The following is an 18,170-nucleotide window of genomic DNA, read 5'->3' on the forward strand; positions in this document are numbered from 1 at the left end:
AACGAAAAACAGAAGGCCTAATCTCAGGGCCAAGTCTGTGTAACAAGTCCAGCAAAAACACCCACACAGGCAACAAGGGCCGTCCAGCAGCCAACAATGCCAAAGTCCCAGCAAGGAGGACTCAAAGGCCAGCAAACACCACCTACAGCAAGGGCATCCAAAAGGCCCAAACTCAGCTCAGTTCAGAAGTCACTGAGGGTGAGGGGGAGGAGGAGGAGGAGTAGGAGGAGGAGGATGGAGCCCTGCCAGGAACCTCTGGATAGCAGAGTCAGCCGGAGCATCGAACAAAAGGCTGCCATCAAACGGAAGATCAAGGAGTCGCTCCCGAATTTTCTCAAGGAACACGTCGTCCCGAAGCCAAGCATGGCGACGGAGGGAGACTGAGGAAGCCATAGCCCGGCGTAACACCTCCGAGATGTCCAGAGCGAAGCAGGGAATAAACGCTGCTAACTCCCGGCCATCCAAAGCATGATGCCGACAGTCCACCTGAACAGTCTCCTGGGAAGCTGCGGAACCTAGAGACTCAGTCGAGTCCCACAGACAAGAGGAAGCCCTCGCCAATACACACAAGGTGTTAAGGGCCTGCAGGGCAGTGCTGGTTGAGGCGAACTTGTTGCGTCCCCAAGAGTCCAGCCAGCGGGCCACCCAGGACGGCGGAGTCAACAGTGAGGGCAGGAAGGGAAAAGCAGTCCTCAAGAGCGAACAGGCAGCAGAGGGGTGGAGGGAGAGGCACGCCGGGTCATGTGGCGCCCGAAGGCGACGGTGTAGAAGGTGTTGAGGAACCGGATCTCCGGGGGCAAGACGCCTCCAAGCTCCCCCCAGAGAAGAAAGGAGCGAACCCTCAAAGGGGAGTAAGATCTCCCTCCCACCAGAGCCCAGGTGGAGAACCTCCAAGAGATGGTTCGCTGGAAAATTAGCAATCAGGTCTCCCATGCGCAGAATGCCCACAGCTGTGGACACCGCGTGAGCGAAGGCCACACCCACCTCTGTTGGGTTCTATGGAGAAGAAACCAACTCCTCCGTGGGTCACGGCTGTAGACTAAGACTGCCATCCCCAAAGCCAAGCGGGACGGGCAAGGGCCAGACCTGAAAGCCAGAAGGCATCGAAGAATGGGGTACCTGCCGCTCCTCCAACGAGCACCTCAGCCTCAGAAAGGGGCGGGGAGCCACCCTTTGACGCGAGTGAAAAAGGCACCAAGCGGTGGCCAGTCTCTGGGGAAGAGGTCACCAAAATGCAGCCTGCCTCCGGAGAAGAGGGAGCGTCCGAAGAGGAATCCGCTGCACGACCTCTGTGTGGAGCCGTGGAGTCCGCAACCTGACGTAGGAAGCCAGCACCATCCAGAGCCAAAGGAGAGACAGGATAGGGCTCCTCCAAGTCACACTGCACCAGGGACCGGAATGGGGACCGGAGCAGGGCCAGAGCAGAAGTGGTCAAAGGGCAGCGCCGGAATGGCGTTGACTCGACCTCCGCCGAGGCAGCTGCCTGTGTGGAGGGACGAGCGGGATTAGGGGAGTGAACTGAAGTCCTTCGCCAGCCTCGGCCCAGAAAGTTGAGGAGGCGGTCCGGCGACCCATGTGAAGGCCCAACCTCCCATTCGCCCTCCGATTAGGTTGCCGCCTGCGGGGAGGAACAAGAAAGTACCGGAGGGTGATGAGGAGTCCCCACCCCACCTATGCCCAGAGCAGGACGAGGAGAGGTCATCGACCCTTGTGGCACTGCCTGAAGCAAACACCGGTTCCTGGACGGCGTCACCTGAGCCTTGGATGAGGCCTTTGCCTGCCCAGCGGGGCTCGGGGATGCGACCAGAGCCCTGGCGACCTCCCACAACAGCACAGGGATCCAGCGGGAGTTTGCGGTGAGGCAGAGGCGCTGTGGTGCGAAGGAAATACCCCAGAGGGGCCATACCCCAACATCACCACATCCTCCAAGCTTGGATCTGAATCAGCCGGCGCCGGAGCCGCCGGCGGCCTCGTGTGAGCCGAGGGATCCGTCTGCGCCACAGGAGAGGATGGAGGAGGAGACACCAGCAAGGCCCGTAAAGCTGCCGCGTATGTCTCCATCTTGACTCTCGGCTCCCCCTCACCGGGAAATGGTGGATAGGAGGACGACGCGCGGGGCCGTATCACCCGCGGCGAGTCCACGCCCCCGGAAAGGCCAAACACCAGCCCCAGGGGACAAACTGCGACACTTACCCACCGGGGAGCGATGCTCTTGCGACATCGGAGAAGGACGAGGACGACGACCACGGCCGTATCTGAAGCCGTCTGCCGAAGCTGATTGAGGGGAGGAGGTCGACCTCGAGAGACGCGCCGATAGAAGTTTAATTCGGCGCTCCCGTCGCGACTTCGGCTTCAACTGTTAACACGCCTCACAATCAGTGGTGCCGTGATCCTCCCCCGAAACACCACATACAAATGAGATGAGGGTCCGTCGCTGACATAAGACGCCCACACGACGTGCAAGTTTTGAAGCCCGAAGGCATTCGCACACTGTTCCACCAGATAAAGACAATTGGTGTAGAAAAAAGGGACCCAAACAGGCCCGTAGCAAGACCGGATCCGCTTTGCACGAGGAAAAGGAAAAAACTGACTTAGGCGTGCCGGGGCGAGCCTTTTGTGACCTCGCTGACGTCACGTGTGCGAAGGACACCTGGGTGGAGTTGCGTGATGTCGCCCCGCACCCGGTGCGCAGGGATGCTGTGGCAAAATGTTTCCGGAACCAGTCTCACGCCTGGGTATAATTCTACGTGAAGAAATCTGTTGCTAGTAGTCTCTACCAGATTAATAATGATAGGCCACAGAGGAGGACGTGTAGGTGTCACTTGCAGTGGTATGAGTTCATCACAATAGTTCATGTACAAGGTTGCTGCTGGCTGGGCTAGAGAGCTAGCGACCTATAATTAAAGGAACAATGAGACAGCTTCTACAATCAAAAGGAACTCCTGGTCTTGATTTTCCACCAGAGAGTGAGCTAGAAATCCTTTACTTGATGTCCTCGGTGAGCAACAATAATGTCCACCCGAGTGAATCGGGACGCTGAGCGGGAGCTCCGGTGTCACAGCACAATGTACGCATGATAACGGAATGTGGAAGTGTGGAGTTAGGAAAGGTACTCCACATGCGCATCATTGCCGGATGCACAGTTACTTACCTTCGGTAACTATCTATCTGTAAGAAACAGTGGTTGGTATTAGATTCCTTACCATAGAATATTCCAGACGTCAGTCTGGATCCGGAAATTTTTGCGTAGCAGTATCCCTGCACATCGGTAGGCGTCGTCTGCAGCTCCGCGTCCATCGGCAGCGGCGCCGGGATGACGTCGCCGGAGTACTTAGATGCCGCCCTCGCGCGCTGTCAGTTCTTATACACAGCTCTTCCGCACCAGAAACGCAGAGCCATGATAAAAACCAACACTGGTACCATGAAACTAGGGACCACAAAGGGATGACCTTAACCCTAGATATCGGTTCACAGAATGGGGAGGATGGGTGGGGCGGTAAGGAATCTAATACTAACTACTGTTCCTTACAGATATATCGTTACCGAAGGTAAGTAACTTGTGCATCTGGAAGAAACAGGTTAGTATTAGATTCCTTACCTTAGAATAGATACCCCACAAATACCAACCCCGGAGGTGGGTCTGCGAAACAATAATCACACCAGAAAGTCCTGGAGGACGGAACGGCCGAAAAAGCCATCTCTCCGGACTTGGCTGTCCAGGTAGTAGTGTATTGCGAACGTGTGAAGCGAGGCCCACTTAGCTGCCTGACAGATGTCCTGCAAGGGGAATCCCCGACCTAGGGCAGTAGTAGCCGCCGTGGCCCGAGTGGAATGGGCATGCAGCCCCACAGGAGACTCCTTTTTAGTCAGTGAATAACAAGCCTTGATACACAAAATGACCCACTGAGAAATGGTCGTTGGAGCACTGCCCGTCCCTTCTTAGCGCCCACGTAACCAACAAAGAATTGGTCATCCACCCGGAACTGATGTGTGCGATCCAGATAGTATGAGAGCACATGTTTTGGGTCCAGACGGTGGAGCCTCTCTTCCTCTTTCGAGGGATGCGGAGGCGGAAAGAAGGTGGGCAAGCTGATGGACTGCCCGATGTGGAAGGCTGTGACTACCTTGGGCAGGAAAGAGGGTCACATCCGCAACACAACTTTGTTCGGATGGACAGAAAGGAAAGGAGGTTGTAAAGAAAAAGCCTGGAGCTCACTCACTCTCCTGGCAGAGGTGATGGCAACCAGGAAAGCAGTCTTCAGAGTAAGAAGACGGAGAGGACAGTTATGAAGAGGCTCAAAGGGAGCGCACATCAGATAAGTAAGTACAAGGTTCAAGTCCCACTGAGGCATCACGAAGGGAACAGGTGGAAACGTATGTGTGATGCCTTTCAGGAATCGACTAACAATAGGGGACTTGAACAAAGAAGGTTGATCAGGCAGCCTTAGACAGGCTGAAAGGGCAGAAAGGTAGCCCTTGATGGTGCCCAGAGCAGAGCCCTGCTGGGCAAGAGAAAGAAGGAAGAGAAGAACCTCAGAAAGCAGGCAGAGAGAGGATCCACAGCCTTTTTTGTGCACCATGTCACAAAAACTTTGTGGAGGGACCCCTGGCTGCCAGAATGAAGTTACAGACTTCAGGAGGCAAGTCAAATGGCCTCAACTGTCGCCGCTCAATCTCCAAGCATGGAGGTGGAGACTGGACAGGTTCGGGTGGAGGACCGTCCCCTGCTGCTGCGACAGAAGGTCCTTCTGAAGAGGCAGACTAACCGGGGGATCGACTGACATACTGAGTAGCTCGGGATACCAGTACCTTCGTGCCCAGTCCGGAGCCACAAGGATGACTTGTGCCCGGTCGCGCTTGATCTTCTTCAGCACTCTGGGCAGAAGTGGTATAGGCGGAAAGGCGTACAACATACCCCAACTCCACTCACGACGAGAAGCGTCTCTGAGCGAGTGCCGCTTTGGAAATTCCAACGCGCAGAACTGATGACATTGCGCGTTCTCTTCGGTGGCAAACAGATCTAACCAAGGATCTTCCCACTGCAGAAAGAGACCTTGCGCCACGTCCGAGTTCAGACACCATTCGTGATCCATCATGCACCGGCGGCTGAGTTCGTCCGCCCTGGCGTTCAGAGAACCTGCCAGGTGTTGAACCACCAGGGTCATGCCCTGATGTTCCAGCCATTGCCAGAGGCGCAGAGCCTCCTGGCAGAGGGTCCACGACCCCACCCTGCCTTGATTGTTGCAGTACCACATGGCGGTGGTGTTGTCCGTGAACACCTGCACTACACTCGCCCAGACAGAGGGGAGGAATGCCTTCAGTGCTAGACGAATCGCCCGTAGCTCCAAAAGGTTGATATGGAGCCGGGACTCCGCCGAAGACCAGAGGCCTCTGATCTCCGCCTCTCCCATGTGGCCTCCCCAGCACTGGAGGGACGCGTCCATCACAACTACGTGCTCCGGTTGGGGAAGGGAGAAGGATCTGCCGCTGACCGAATCGCGGTCCGTGAGCCACCACTGCAGCTATCTCGCAGTGCCCTCCGAGATAAGGACATGGTCGGACAGGTTGCCCTGGTGCTGGGCCCACTGAAACTTCAGGTTCCACTGCAGAGCCCGCATCCGCAAACGGGCGTGATGCACCAGAAGGATGCAGGAAGCCTTCAGCCCCAGAAGCTGCAGCGTCAACCTGACCGAAACTCGGGATAAAGGCTGAAAGATTGGAATCAGAGCCTGTATATCCTGAACCCGCTGTTGGGGTGGGTAAAACCAAAACTACGCCGAACATAGAACCGCTCCGATGAAAAGGAGCTTTTGAGAGGGAAACAGGTGTGACTTCAGGAACATTGTTGGAGAACCCCAGCTGGTGCAAGAGGTCTGCCGTCGTCTGGAGGTGGCTGACGACTGTCTGGGGCGAGCCCGCCTTCTAAAACCAGTCGTCGAGGTAGGGGAAGACTGAAACCCCTAACCTGCGCAGATGAGCTGCGACCACCGCCATCACTTTCGTAACCACCCGTGGGGCGCTGGTAAGGCCGAAGGGAAGCACGGTAAACTGAAAGTGCTCGTGGCCTACCGCGACCAGCAGGTAGTGCCGGTGGGCCGGCAGGACGGGGATGTGGAAATAAGCGTCCTGCAAGTCCAACGCTACCATCCAGTCTTCTGGGTCCAGGGCAGCTAACATCTGAGCCAGAGTCAGCATTTTGAACTTCTTCTTCCGGAGGAAGCCGTTGACGTTCCGTAGGTCCAAGATAGGGCGTAGGCCCCCTTGCCCTTCTTGGGTACCAGAAAGTAGTGGGAGTAGCAACCACACCCTACTTCTGGCCCAGGAACGTGCTCGATGGCCCCCTTGGCCAAGAGGGCCGAAACTTCCTCCTGCAGAAGCTGCAAATGATCTCCTGATACGCGGTGGTGTTGCAGTGGCATGGCTTGAGGGGTCGTCTCGAAGGGGAGGGAGTAGCCCCTTCGGACGATTTGCTGCACCCACCTGTAAGATGTGACAGTGCGCCAGTGGGAGTGGTGATGGCGAACCCTGCCCCCCACTGGCGTCACATGGGCCGAAAAGCACGGACTAGGAGGGTTTTGAGGCGGATACTGCGGGGGAGGCTGTGGACTGGCCTCGCCGCTGTCCCCGACCACCTTCACGGCGATTTCCACGGCCGCCACCGTGCTGGATGTTAGTCTGCGGTGCGAGGCTGGCAGCACGTGTGGGGGCGCCCCTTCCTTGGCCACGAAAGGAGCGAAAGGCACCCGTTTGCTGGCGCGGGCTGAGAGGCCCAAGGACTTGGCCGTAGCCCTGGAGTCCTTAGAGTGCTCAAGCGCATGGTCTGCCTTGTCGCCAAAAAAGCGACGGCCATCAAACGGCATGTCCATAAGTGTGTTTTGGACATCGGCCGAAAAGTTGGCGGACCTCAACCAGGCGTGGCGACGAATCGCCACCGTTGTTGTCATCGCTCTGCCTAGTGAATTGGTGGTATCCAGCCCACACCGAATAAAATATTTTGCTGCATCCCGGCCTTCCACAAGGGTTTGGCCGAGTTTGGCCCGTACCTCCAACGGACATTCTGGCAGCAATTCCGCGACCGTGTCCCACGGAGAGTGGGTGTAGCGGCCCAAGAGGCATGCGGTGTTGGAAGACCGCAGGCCCGGACTAAAGGATGAGAATACCTTCTTGCTGTACTGCTCATACCTCTTGGATTCCCTGTCCGGCGGAGCCGACGGGAACGCGGTCTGGGAATTGGACGCCTGCATGACCAGACTCTCGGGAGTGGGGTGGGTGGACAGGAAATATGGGTCGTCCGGGTCCGAGCGGTGGCGTCTGGCCACGTTCCTATGTATGGGCGACCCAGTAGCGGGCCTGGACCAAGTGCCCAAAACAACGTCAGTCAAGGCCTCATTAAACGGTAGCAGAGGCTCGGTCGAGCTTGACTGCGGTTTAAGGACCTCAATGAGGAGGTTAGTCCTCACGGCTGCGACGGGGAGCTCAAGGCCCAGGGCCTTGGCCGCCCTCATCAACACCGCACTGTAGGTTGCCCCCTCCTCCTTAGCCACGGTAGGAGGCGAGACAAAGCCAGTGTCTGGTGATGTGTCCAGACCACTGGCATCCCCAAGTCCACCTGTCCAGTCCTCTTGAGACTGACACTCTTGGGTCAGAGGGTCTTCAGACCCCTCCCAATACTCCTCTATTCACCCATCCCGATAGTCAAACGATGGGGCCGGTTAATTGAAGCTAAACTCCCCAAGCGGCGTCGAAAGCGGCGCCCATTGGTCAACGCCGGAACCGGAGCGAGGGAGGCATCGGGGATGGCGCCAGAGGTGACACCTGAGGGACCGGCGCCGGTGAGGTCGTTAGGTCATCCGGCGACGACCCGGATCCCGAAGCGGATCCAGTGGGGCCCTGCGGCGCCGGACCCGAAGGTGCCGGCGGCGTCGGGGCCAAAGCCCCCGACTTGCTAGGGGCCCCAGACGGGTCCGCTGGGCCCGAAGGCGCCGCGGAACCCGTCGGGGAAGAGAGGGACCTCATGGCCATGAGGAAACGCTCAATCTCCCCCGGCGTCGCGTCCTGCCCAGGGACCGGAGGGTTTAGAGCAAGCCGCGACGCCCGCGACTCCGACGAAGCCGCGTGGGCGGTGTCACCCGAACCCCCGGCCGCATCGCGCGAGCGTCGGGGGGAGTCAGAAGGGCGATGACGTCTCTTTGACTTTTTGTGCTTACCTGACGACGACTTAGACCCGGAGGAGTGATGTCGACTCTCGGAGCTGTGATGGCTCCGACCCCGCGGCCTGTCCCTCGACCTCCTGTGTGACCGGGACCTCTCGCGGCGCGGGGCCGACTGCCAGGGTTCGCGTCGCTTGCGGGGCCGACTGTCTGAGTTCGAGTCGCTTGCGGGACCACTCCCGCCTAGCTTCAAAGTCAGGGCCCGGCAGTCAGGGCAGGTCTTGTCGTCGTGGTCGACGCCGAGACAGTGCAGACACAGACGGTGAGGGTCAGTGACCGACATCAGTCGGTCGCAATCCTCACAAGGCTTGAAACCTGGCATCACTATTGGCACCATCCGGAGTCGCAAGACTCAAGAAAAAGATCAAAATGGATCAAAAGGACTAGTCAAAAAGTGAATAAAGTACTGCTTTTTCCAGATCTGCGCTTGCTGGCGCGAAAAAAATAAGAACTCCTGTCAGCACGCGGAGGCGGCGTCTAAGTACTCCAACGACGTCATCACGGCACCCATGAGGCCAACGACGGACGCGGAGCCGCAGACGACGCCTACTGACGCGCAAGGGTACTGCTACGCAAAAATTTCCGGATCCAGTCTGACGCCTTGGGGATATTCTAAGGTAAGGAATCTATCACTAACGTGTCTCTTTCAGATACCTATTAACTGGTAACAGAGGGAAAGAATGCCTTAAGGGCCAAGTCAATTGCCCACACCTCAAGCAGATTTACAATTGGCAAAAAGCTTATGTAGTGAGGCTGCAACTGAGAGAGGCAGCAACAGTTACCATCATAGCCATTGTTTGTGGGGGAGAAGAAGGCCTGTCGAAAGTCAGGTGTTCCAGAACCAGACACTAGCTCAGATACTAAGATCTGATTGTTCGTCAAGATTCCCCAGTGGTGAGCCCACTTAATAAGGAAACACTACAGAAGAGATCACTGTGCCTGCAAGTATGGAGAATAAGGAGGGTATAAGAGACAAGCAGCTAGATACCTTGCAGGACTGTCAGGGCCAGAAGACAAGATCGCTCATAAAACACTGGGATCATGTCCTCGCAAGACGTATGTGCTCCCTGGAGGGTGATTAAAATCGGTTTGCCTGAAGGTGCCAAGGAGGATGTCCTTGACCTTTCTCTGGAACCACCACGACCACTGTAGCTACAAAAAAAGTAATTTATTTATTACATAGGCTGAAAGGGCTGGCAATGCCGGAAAGTCTGTCCCTCTGAATAGTCCCTAAACTCCGTGTACTGTTGGAGGAATTAGCAAGCCATGAAAGCCAAACCTAGCATGAAAGTGCAGCCTTGCTTGAAGCTCCCTTTAGCCATTTTACCAAAGAGGCAAGAACTGTTGCAGGGCATATCCATGAGGCTTGCCTGGATGTTCCCATAAAATCTGTGAGAACACATTGAGGTATGCCGACATATTGCAACGAGGAGCCACTGAAAACAGATGTCAAGGCAAGAATAGTGAATTTGTTTGATAACATCTTGACTGTTATGCACCACCTCAGTATTGTGTTCAAGTAATTGGCCTACAAAGAATGGGAAAACCAATTGAGACATATCTCAAAAGACATGGGCAACATATATAGCAGGAATAAAGAAGCAGACTTTAAGAGAAAAGGTCTTTTTTACCAATGGCTTCTATTCGTTTAAACTCCCTGTCGGCTGGAACATAGAGAAATGAGATGGAATGGAGATTCATAGAACAGAAAATGTGTACCACAAAGCTCTCAGGTAAAGGGAGAGCATCCAAGAAATTAGGATCAAATTTGGGTAAGTGATGGCTGCAGATACCCCAGCAGTTCAGCGCAGAAGTGGAAGTCAGTAAGTTCCATGCAGCACAAATGAGATCCATGAGTGGTCTACTAAAGGGAAGTCATAGCTCAGAGGAAGAGGATGACGGGTGGAGGATTTCTTTAAACAAGTTCGAAGTATTTCTGTCAACAAGCAAGAGCATCTGCAAAGCCCCTGCCACATTACGCAGACCTGTTGTAAAGGAAGCAATTTCATTGGTATGGGAAGCAGAAGAACATCCCAGGTCAAAAAAGGGGAAGAGCTGAAGCACATGGCATTTTTTAAGGCTAAATAAACACCCCAATTCATACTAGGAGAAAAAAAGTTGTCACTACTGTCATCCTTTTCATAATAACAACATGATGCAGAAGACTTAACTGGGGACAATGGGACTGGACATGGAGCGGTGACAACACCAGCGATGGCCCTTGTATACAGCTCTAAGTTGCATGGACTGGGGTGGGACACTGATGCCACCAACAATCTGAATTCAGAAGCTTTGAAAGCTCTTCCAGATCCATTCTGGCATGTGGAAGGATTGAAAAAGTAGCAATTTGTTTTTCTTATAGTTATAAGAGTAAACATAAGAAAAACCGCAACAGACAGAAGGCCCTCATTTATACTATGATGGTCAGTCCACCGGTCTTGTCAGTCAACCAGGGCAGAAGAGGGATGTATTCCACTGGCCTGGTGGAAAGTCCTTCTGCCATACTTAAACATCTCTGCCTGCAAAGCAATTTTTTTTGTTTTAAAAATGTCCCTGACATGCTGGACGCTTAATTCAATGGATAAATGCATTTTCTTAATATCAAAAATATAGAGTATTGATTTAGTTTCTCTAACAAAGGGATGTCTTTTGTCTCTCTGGTAAATACTAATGGTCTCTCTCTTGTTCATTGACCGATCGATTGGGCAGCTGGCATAATATATTTCTGTAACATTTTTCTCTGTGACAAAATTATGGCCATAAGGACCACCTTGTTTTCTATATTACACCATACCCATGTCCTTTGGTTTACCATGGGTTAGCCCATTATTTTGTAAGGTAAGTTTAATTCCAGCGTACACGAGCCATTTCTTTCATCTCCTGTTTGGGACAGCCAGTCATTCCCTGCTGCACCCTAACAGGAAAATGGTTTGTTGGAAACTTTGCCCTAAATATGGCAGATGGTCTAATGTCTTTCAAATAACTGCCCGATGTCTGAAGAAGTCAGACAAAACTTTTTTGACAGCGGAGTCAATGTAGGCTTCCAACTCTTTTATTTTTTTTTTTTTTGGTAATCCTCATATACCGTGATTGGAACTCTTGATGGGAAACTGGCACCTCTATGCACTTTGGTCATTCTGGACCCGCCCTTGTTGTAATCGGCCAAAAGCATGGTGGTAAGCCCGCGCCCTCAAGTAGCCACTGCCTTCCCATCCATACTCCTTTTCACCGACCTGTGAGCGCCCATGCTACTTAGGAGTCCAGGGAACAAGCAGAGCTCCAGATAAATCATTGGAAAACCAATCATCGAAGTTGCCATGCCTCCAGGGCCACCCAAACATTAACCAGGCTCGACGGATAACATGTCATGTCTGACTTACTAGTTATCATAATTTGCCGTAAGCAGCTTGGGAAAGTGGGGGGAGTTGGATCCTTCCAGGCTATACAGATCTCACGCCTTGCGAGTAAAATGACATAAAAAACAAATTTAGTGGGGAGATCGTTTACCTTATAACCCGGGATAAGCCCTGAAAGTATAGTGGGAGTAAAAATTGTGATGGGCATAGAGAGGACCTTTTCCAAAAATTCACTAATCTTACCCCAGTATTCTTTTAGTTCGGGAAATCAGCAAACATGTGGACATCATCCGCATTCGGATGGCTACATCTCGGGCAGTGGTAAGCTAAGTTGGAAAAGTTAGCCAGTTTCTTTGGGGTTATATAGACCCTATACATAGTGTACAAATGGTTTCTTTTTACTGTTGCTGGCTTAACTACTGAGTTTAAGATGCTGAAAGAGTCGTGCCAGAGATCCATACAGGTTCCACTGTCAAATGTTAACATGTTCCACCACAGTTTGCTTAACTCCGCTTCTGTCACTTCCTCGCCCTCAAGCAGTGCTGAATACCAAAAGGATATTTGGCTCTTCCATCTGCCACATCTCGTCACCGCATCAAATTTAGGATTTGAGATTTTGCTGTCTTCGGGTCTTGTTGGTCTTGTTGCCCACCACCCAGATAACTGATAATATTTAAACCTTGTCAGAGTTCCCTTTGTCAGGTAGGCAAACGTGTCTTAACTCAGAAGCTGTCCACCCTCCTGCAAATCCCCCCAACATTTCAGCCCTGCATGTTTTAATGGCAGTGACAGGTGGTCATTTAGGCACACTGGAAGGCCTGGTGAATCCCATATAGGGGCCTGTAATGCATAATAGGGGATATTCAGCTTATTCCTCACAAATTCCCAGTTTTTCAGGGCTGTCCCCAGAATCTTCAACTTTACTTTTTAAATAAATTTTGGGTCCCCAAATTTAAAGAGAAAATAGTCTGATCCCTGAGGGACATCCTGTAGTAAGGCAGAAAATAGCAGACCCATAAATGAGTGATCTATTTGGCCAGCCATTAGTCTAAAATGTTTGAAATGAAACGCCTGACAGTAAAGGAGTAAGTCTGGAAACGCCAGCCCTCCTGTTTTTAGGCTTCTTCTAAGTTTTTGCCAGGGGATTCGCGGGGCTTTAGAGTTCCAAATGAACAATCCCAATTTCCCTTGCAGCTTTTAAATTAAAGATAACGGAAAAGATAGAGGGATAGAATTAAATAAGAATGTGATTTTGGAAGAATAATCATCTTAAGTAGGTTCACCCTCCCATAGATGTTTAAAGGGAGAGAGGACCATCGTTGGAGTAGGGCATTTGTGTCCTTGATAACTCTATCTAGATTAATTTTTTAAATGTCTTCGATTTTTTTGGCTAGATGGACTCCTAAATACCTCATTTTATTTTTACTCCCTGCCGTGTCTACCTGCTGATTCCATTCCATGATTTCCGTTTTTTCTTTGTTGATTGTATACCCGGAGATCTCACCAAAGCCGTCTGCAAGATGTATAAATCTAGGTAGAGCTTCTTCCGGGTTTGAGGTATACATCAACAAATCATCTGCGTATAGTGCAAATTTCAGCTCTAGGTCCGCGATCTTAAATGGTTTGATTAGAGGGTCTGATCTTAGCAGGCAAACAAAAGGCTCAATATATAAATTAAACAAAAGGGGCGACAGGGGGCAGCTCTGTCGAGTACCGCGGGCAATAGATATCTGGTCTGTGAGGGAGCCGTTTACTAAGATTTTAGCTGTTGGTACAGAGTATAGCGACTTAATGGCTGTTATAAAGTTTTTTGGAAGGATGAATTTGGCCATAGCCATCCAGAGATATTCCCATTCTACCTGGTCGAATGCCTTGGCGGCATCGACTGCCACGATGGTCAGGGGCAGCTTTTTCTCTTGGGCAACATCTATTGCCGCTACCACTTGAAAAGTCAATTCATTGAGTTGCCTAGCTGGAATAAAGCCCCTTTGGTCACAGTGTACGACCGATTTTACTACCTTGGCCAGTATGGTTGCTAATACCCCCGCAAAGACCTTATAATCAACATTTAATAGAGAGATGGATCTATACGACTGTATCTTGCCTGGATCTTTATTCGGCTTCAGTAGTAATGTGACTATAGTCTCCGCCCATGACCTTGGAGCCTGCCCCCCTCAAAGTAGGATTTCATTAAATAGTAATGTCAATACTACAACTATTTGATCCAATACTATCTTATAGAGTTCCACCGGAAGCCCATCTGGGCCTGCGGCCTTGCCTTTAACCATTTTCGAGAATTGGGTCCTAACCTCTCCTTCCCTTATCTCAGAGCTGAGGAAAGACCTTTCTATGTCTGATAACTCGGGGAGCTGTAAGTTGTTCAACCAGTTTTCCACCCGCTGCCTGCTCTGAGATGTATTGGATCCGTATAGGGACTGCACGTACCTTTTGGCCTCCTCTCTGATGAGATCATCATCATGTGTGGTTTCCCCTGTGCTTGTCAGTAATAGGCTATCGATCTAATTCCTTGTTCTGTCGGCTCGGGCTTTCCACGCAAGGAGGCGCCTGCATTTCTCCCCATACGCAAAATGTTGTAACTTGCTCACGTCCCATTTGTCCTTTAAGTCTTTGTCGAGCATTGCTTGATATTCTGCTCGTAGGATGTCCAGTTCTCTTTGGAGGGGGAGCCTACTATGAGACTGCTCTGCTGAGGCTTTCTGAAGCTCGAGATCTTTTGCTTTGATTTTCGAGAGACGTGCTTCCCTTTACTACCTCCCCAGTTTGTTCCTCCTAATCATCAGGGTGGTCAGAAGACCTCTAGTAAAGGCTTTGTATGTTTCCCAGACTGTTTGTTTGCTTTCTGACCGGTTAACCCTAAAAAACTCCTCAGACTGAGTTCCAAGGTCCTGTCTGACCCCCTCTTCAAGTAGTAATGTCCGATCTAAGGTCCACCTCCTTTGCTGTACTTTTTGCCTCAGATGAATCACCATTTCCACAACTGAATGATCAGACAAGATGGCCGGGATATAAGTTATAGAGTCCACTGCAGAGGAGAGAGTTTTATCCAGTAGAAAGAAATCAATTCTGGAGTGATGGCCGTACCTTCTGCTATAAAAGGAATAGTACCTTTTCCCTGAGTTTTTAAGTCTCCAAATATCTGTTAGGTTGAAGTCCAGCATAATATTCTTGAGCTCCAATCTAGATTTTTTTTTTGGGGGGGGGGGAGGGGGGGGAGTTCGGGGGGAGTGAATCTCACTCTAGAGGTACCATCCAGATCTTTATCAAAAATAAGGTTAAAATCGCCCCCTAGAACTATAGGACCATCTGTCTCTATTAAGCTGTTTTTAAGTTTCATCAACGCCCCTGGAGCGTCCTGATTGGGGCCGTAATAAACTGCACAGGTGAGAGGAGTACGCCCAACTGATGTCACCAACCATCTCCCTGAGTGATCTTTCTCATATTTCGTGAGCCTAATCCCTGTGTTCGCCCTGATTATTATAGCCACCCCTCTCGTACTGCCACTTTGCTCTGAGCAAACTACGTCCTGTATCCACCTACATTTTTTGAAAACTAGCTTACATTCCTCTTTCTCTAAATGAGTCTCCTCAAGTAGACAAATGTGTGCTCCCGAGTTATATAGAAAATCAATTATCCTACGAACTTTCTTACTGTCCCTCAGCCCATTAACATTCCAGCTGATAAGTTTTATTTTACATGTCTTATTGGCCAGATTGTGATATACCCACAGAATGATTCATTAACCAGCTGTTTGTGATGGAGTACCCTATCGCCAAACTCTAAATAAGGGTCAGTAAACTATAAGGTCCTGCCGCGCCAGGGAAGCAACACATTTATGGACAAAGACCTAAAAAGGGAGCTGGGAGAATAGTTATGTCCTCAAATGTTGTTTCAAAGTACTCTGCACCACTATGATGCACAAAAGTGGAAATGTGAGAAGGGATTGCCACGGACTCCTGTTATGTGCAGTCTGAGGTAGGTTTCTAGGACAGTCGCATCAGTGCACTACGAATTATGGTTGGTGTCACCTGGCATCAAAGCTGTGGTAATAAATTTAATGAGCCACAGGCTGGCATTCAGAATCTTCAAAGAGGAAGAAAACAGTAGTTAGATAAAACATTCTGGAATAACAAAGTACAAAAAATAATAAATTCCGCCACCTCAAAGACTAGATCAATGGGGACACAGACACCAGAAATACCTAAACCATCATTAAACATATTAAAGATCTGCTCACTTTCTCTGCAAAAGTATGATCACTTACCAATTTCACCTTGAAGAGCTTGACCCATTTTAACTACATTCAAACCTTTTAGTTGACACTTAAGATGTTTTGGTTCATCAGGAAGAGGTCTAAAATAGAAGAAAATTAGTTTTGAAATAGTGTGAATTAACCTGATCGGTGTGGGGCTGAAAATAGGTACTGCACACAAGCTGTTAACTACAATACTATACTATAAGAGAAGGTAATAATTATTAACATAAAAATAATGTAAACATCCTTCCTGGGGCCTCTCCATTACCTGACTGAATTCAATGATCATCATCAATGATGGTATGAATTACGTTGAAACTTTACATAGTGCACAACAGCACACCATGGCGCATACAGCAAATGATCTTCACTACTGAAAATATTTTTACTAAACACAATTTTCTGAGCGTCCCAAATAATTTGTGACAAACATCAGTGACAACTTTAAGTGATAGAAGTTCCATTATATTGGAGATAGGATTAAGAAACACCTCCCATCATTTAATACTTATTAAAAAAAGTGTTCAAATAATCATGAAATCGCAGCTGATATCATACCAAAGGTTCTATTTTTAAGACGCACTGTGAATATAACATTAACAGATGTATTCATTAAGCAACTTTAACAAATGTCCTAGCTGTCAGAAAAAGTGGAGAGCACAGAGACCTTGAGAAATGATATGTTTTTTCAATACGATGAAGAGTCCTGACCAACACTTTGGTGTATAGTGAAGCTGGTCAAATAAATATTTTGGCAGCTCGACGCAAAATGTTTTCACACTGTGTAGGCTTAAAAGCCTTACAGATCTCAGGTTAACCAAGTGGGTCAGACTGTTGCGGCTTGGGAGAAATCCGTCACAGCTGGCAAGACCCCTCACACACAGACTACAAGTCTAATTCCCTCAGTACCACCTAGCCATTACAGAACACCAGAAAGATTCCAATATGAAAAAGACTAGCAACTTTGTAATGGTGTGGGTGATGTTATGACCATCAACTACAAAGACTTCCATGTAACGGGTGCTAGGGCACGAGACCATCTTTCATCAGTCTTTCGAAGACAAGCTACGGTCACAAGGGAATGCAAAGCATGACGTGGTACAGAACTGATAGCAGTGAAACATAGGGGGCTGACCAATTTATAAGGCCAATTTGGTTACTCTAAATCAATTTCTTGAAAACAAAGTCTCAAAATAATTATGAATCTGTAACATTATTTCAGTTTTTTGTTTGTGCCTGGTAAATAGCCACAGTTTATCAACAATGTTCGAATGTCTGACAATGAAAACAATAAGCAAGATCCAGCAATTGCAAACATCTATTTTTAAATCTTGGATGAAACCTTTATTGAATTAAAAGGTGCATTTTCTATATATAGTTTTGAAAACTATATACAGTTTTGTGGCACCTCTGCTCTCTACTAAACATCCACATTCATTGCCATTCACACATTTGCAATTTGTTATGTAATTTCTTTATGCGCGGTTATAATGTCATTTTTAATACGTCATAAGGTGGGTTTAATACACAGGCTATATCACTTTAATATTAAAGATACAGCTAATTTATATTCACTCTATGCCCTTCTTCAGGGCATTAGAAGAGTGTATAGTCAACGTGAGTAGATACTGATTTGGGGCCAGATGTAGAAGCCTTAATACCGGTCGGAAACGGCCGATTTTGGCAGTTTCCGACCGGTATTTGGCTATTGAGATGTAGGGGGCATCTGATTTACAGAATTGGTAAATTTACCGATTTGGTAAATATACAGAATCAGTAAAATACCGAATCGGTCAATTTACCGATTCCGTAAATCAATATGTAGGTGGCACTTCACAGAGTGCCACAGGCCCTTTAGGAGTCTGTATTTACCACCCAATCCTATTGGGTGGTAAAATACCGAATTCTGGTGTGCATGCACATCTGTGCATGCACACCTGTGCCATGTGACACACAGACATGCTTTTAGGGCATGTATGTGTGCTACATGTCACACAAGCCTGTACTTGGGGTGCTAGAGGGTGTCAAAGTGACACCCCCTGCACCCTTGCAGGATTCGATATTTACAGATTCGGTAAATACCGAATCTTACAGATTCGGTAATTGTGTTTTGAAAATTAACTACATCTGCCTCTTAATTCTCTGATTCTAAAATACCGAATCGGTAAAATTCGGTATTTTAGAATCGGTAAATCTAATTTACCTACATCTAGCCCTTAGTTATGTACAAGCCACATATCTTTAATTTGAGTTATATGCGTCAGTGGCTTAAGTTAATATTTTGCGTTCACTGTTATGAATGATGACTTATTCACTTAGGCGATAAGTACT

General features: G+C 49.5%; 1 protein-coding gene across 1 annotated transcript in view; it reads right to left on the bottom strand.

Moving 5' to 3' along the window:
- Nucleotides 1-18,170, bottom strand: part of SMCHD1 (structural maintenance of chromosomes flexible hinge domain containing 1) — a 2,274,803-nt gene that overhangs the window by 1,136,278 nt on the left and 1,120,355 nt on the right. Inside the window, exon 27 of the mRNA XM_086965602.1 lies at nt 15,849-15,937. Coding sequence (XP_086821728.1) covers nt 15,849-15,937 — 89 coding nt within the window. The remainder of the gene's footprint in view (nt 1-15,848; nt 15,938-18,170) is intronic.

The sequence above is a fragment of the Lissotriton vulgaris genome, chromosome 4_1 (genome assembly GCF_964263255.1).
Source record: "Lissotriton vulgaris chromosome 4_1, aLisVul1.2, whole genome shotgun sequence".
NCBI classification, from domain to species: Eukaryota; Metazoa; Chordata; class Amphibia; order Caudata; family Salamandridae; genus Lissotriton; species Lissotriton vulgaris.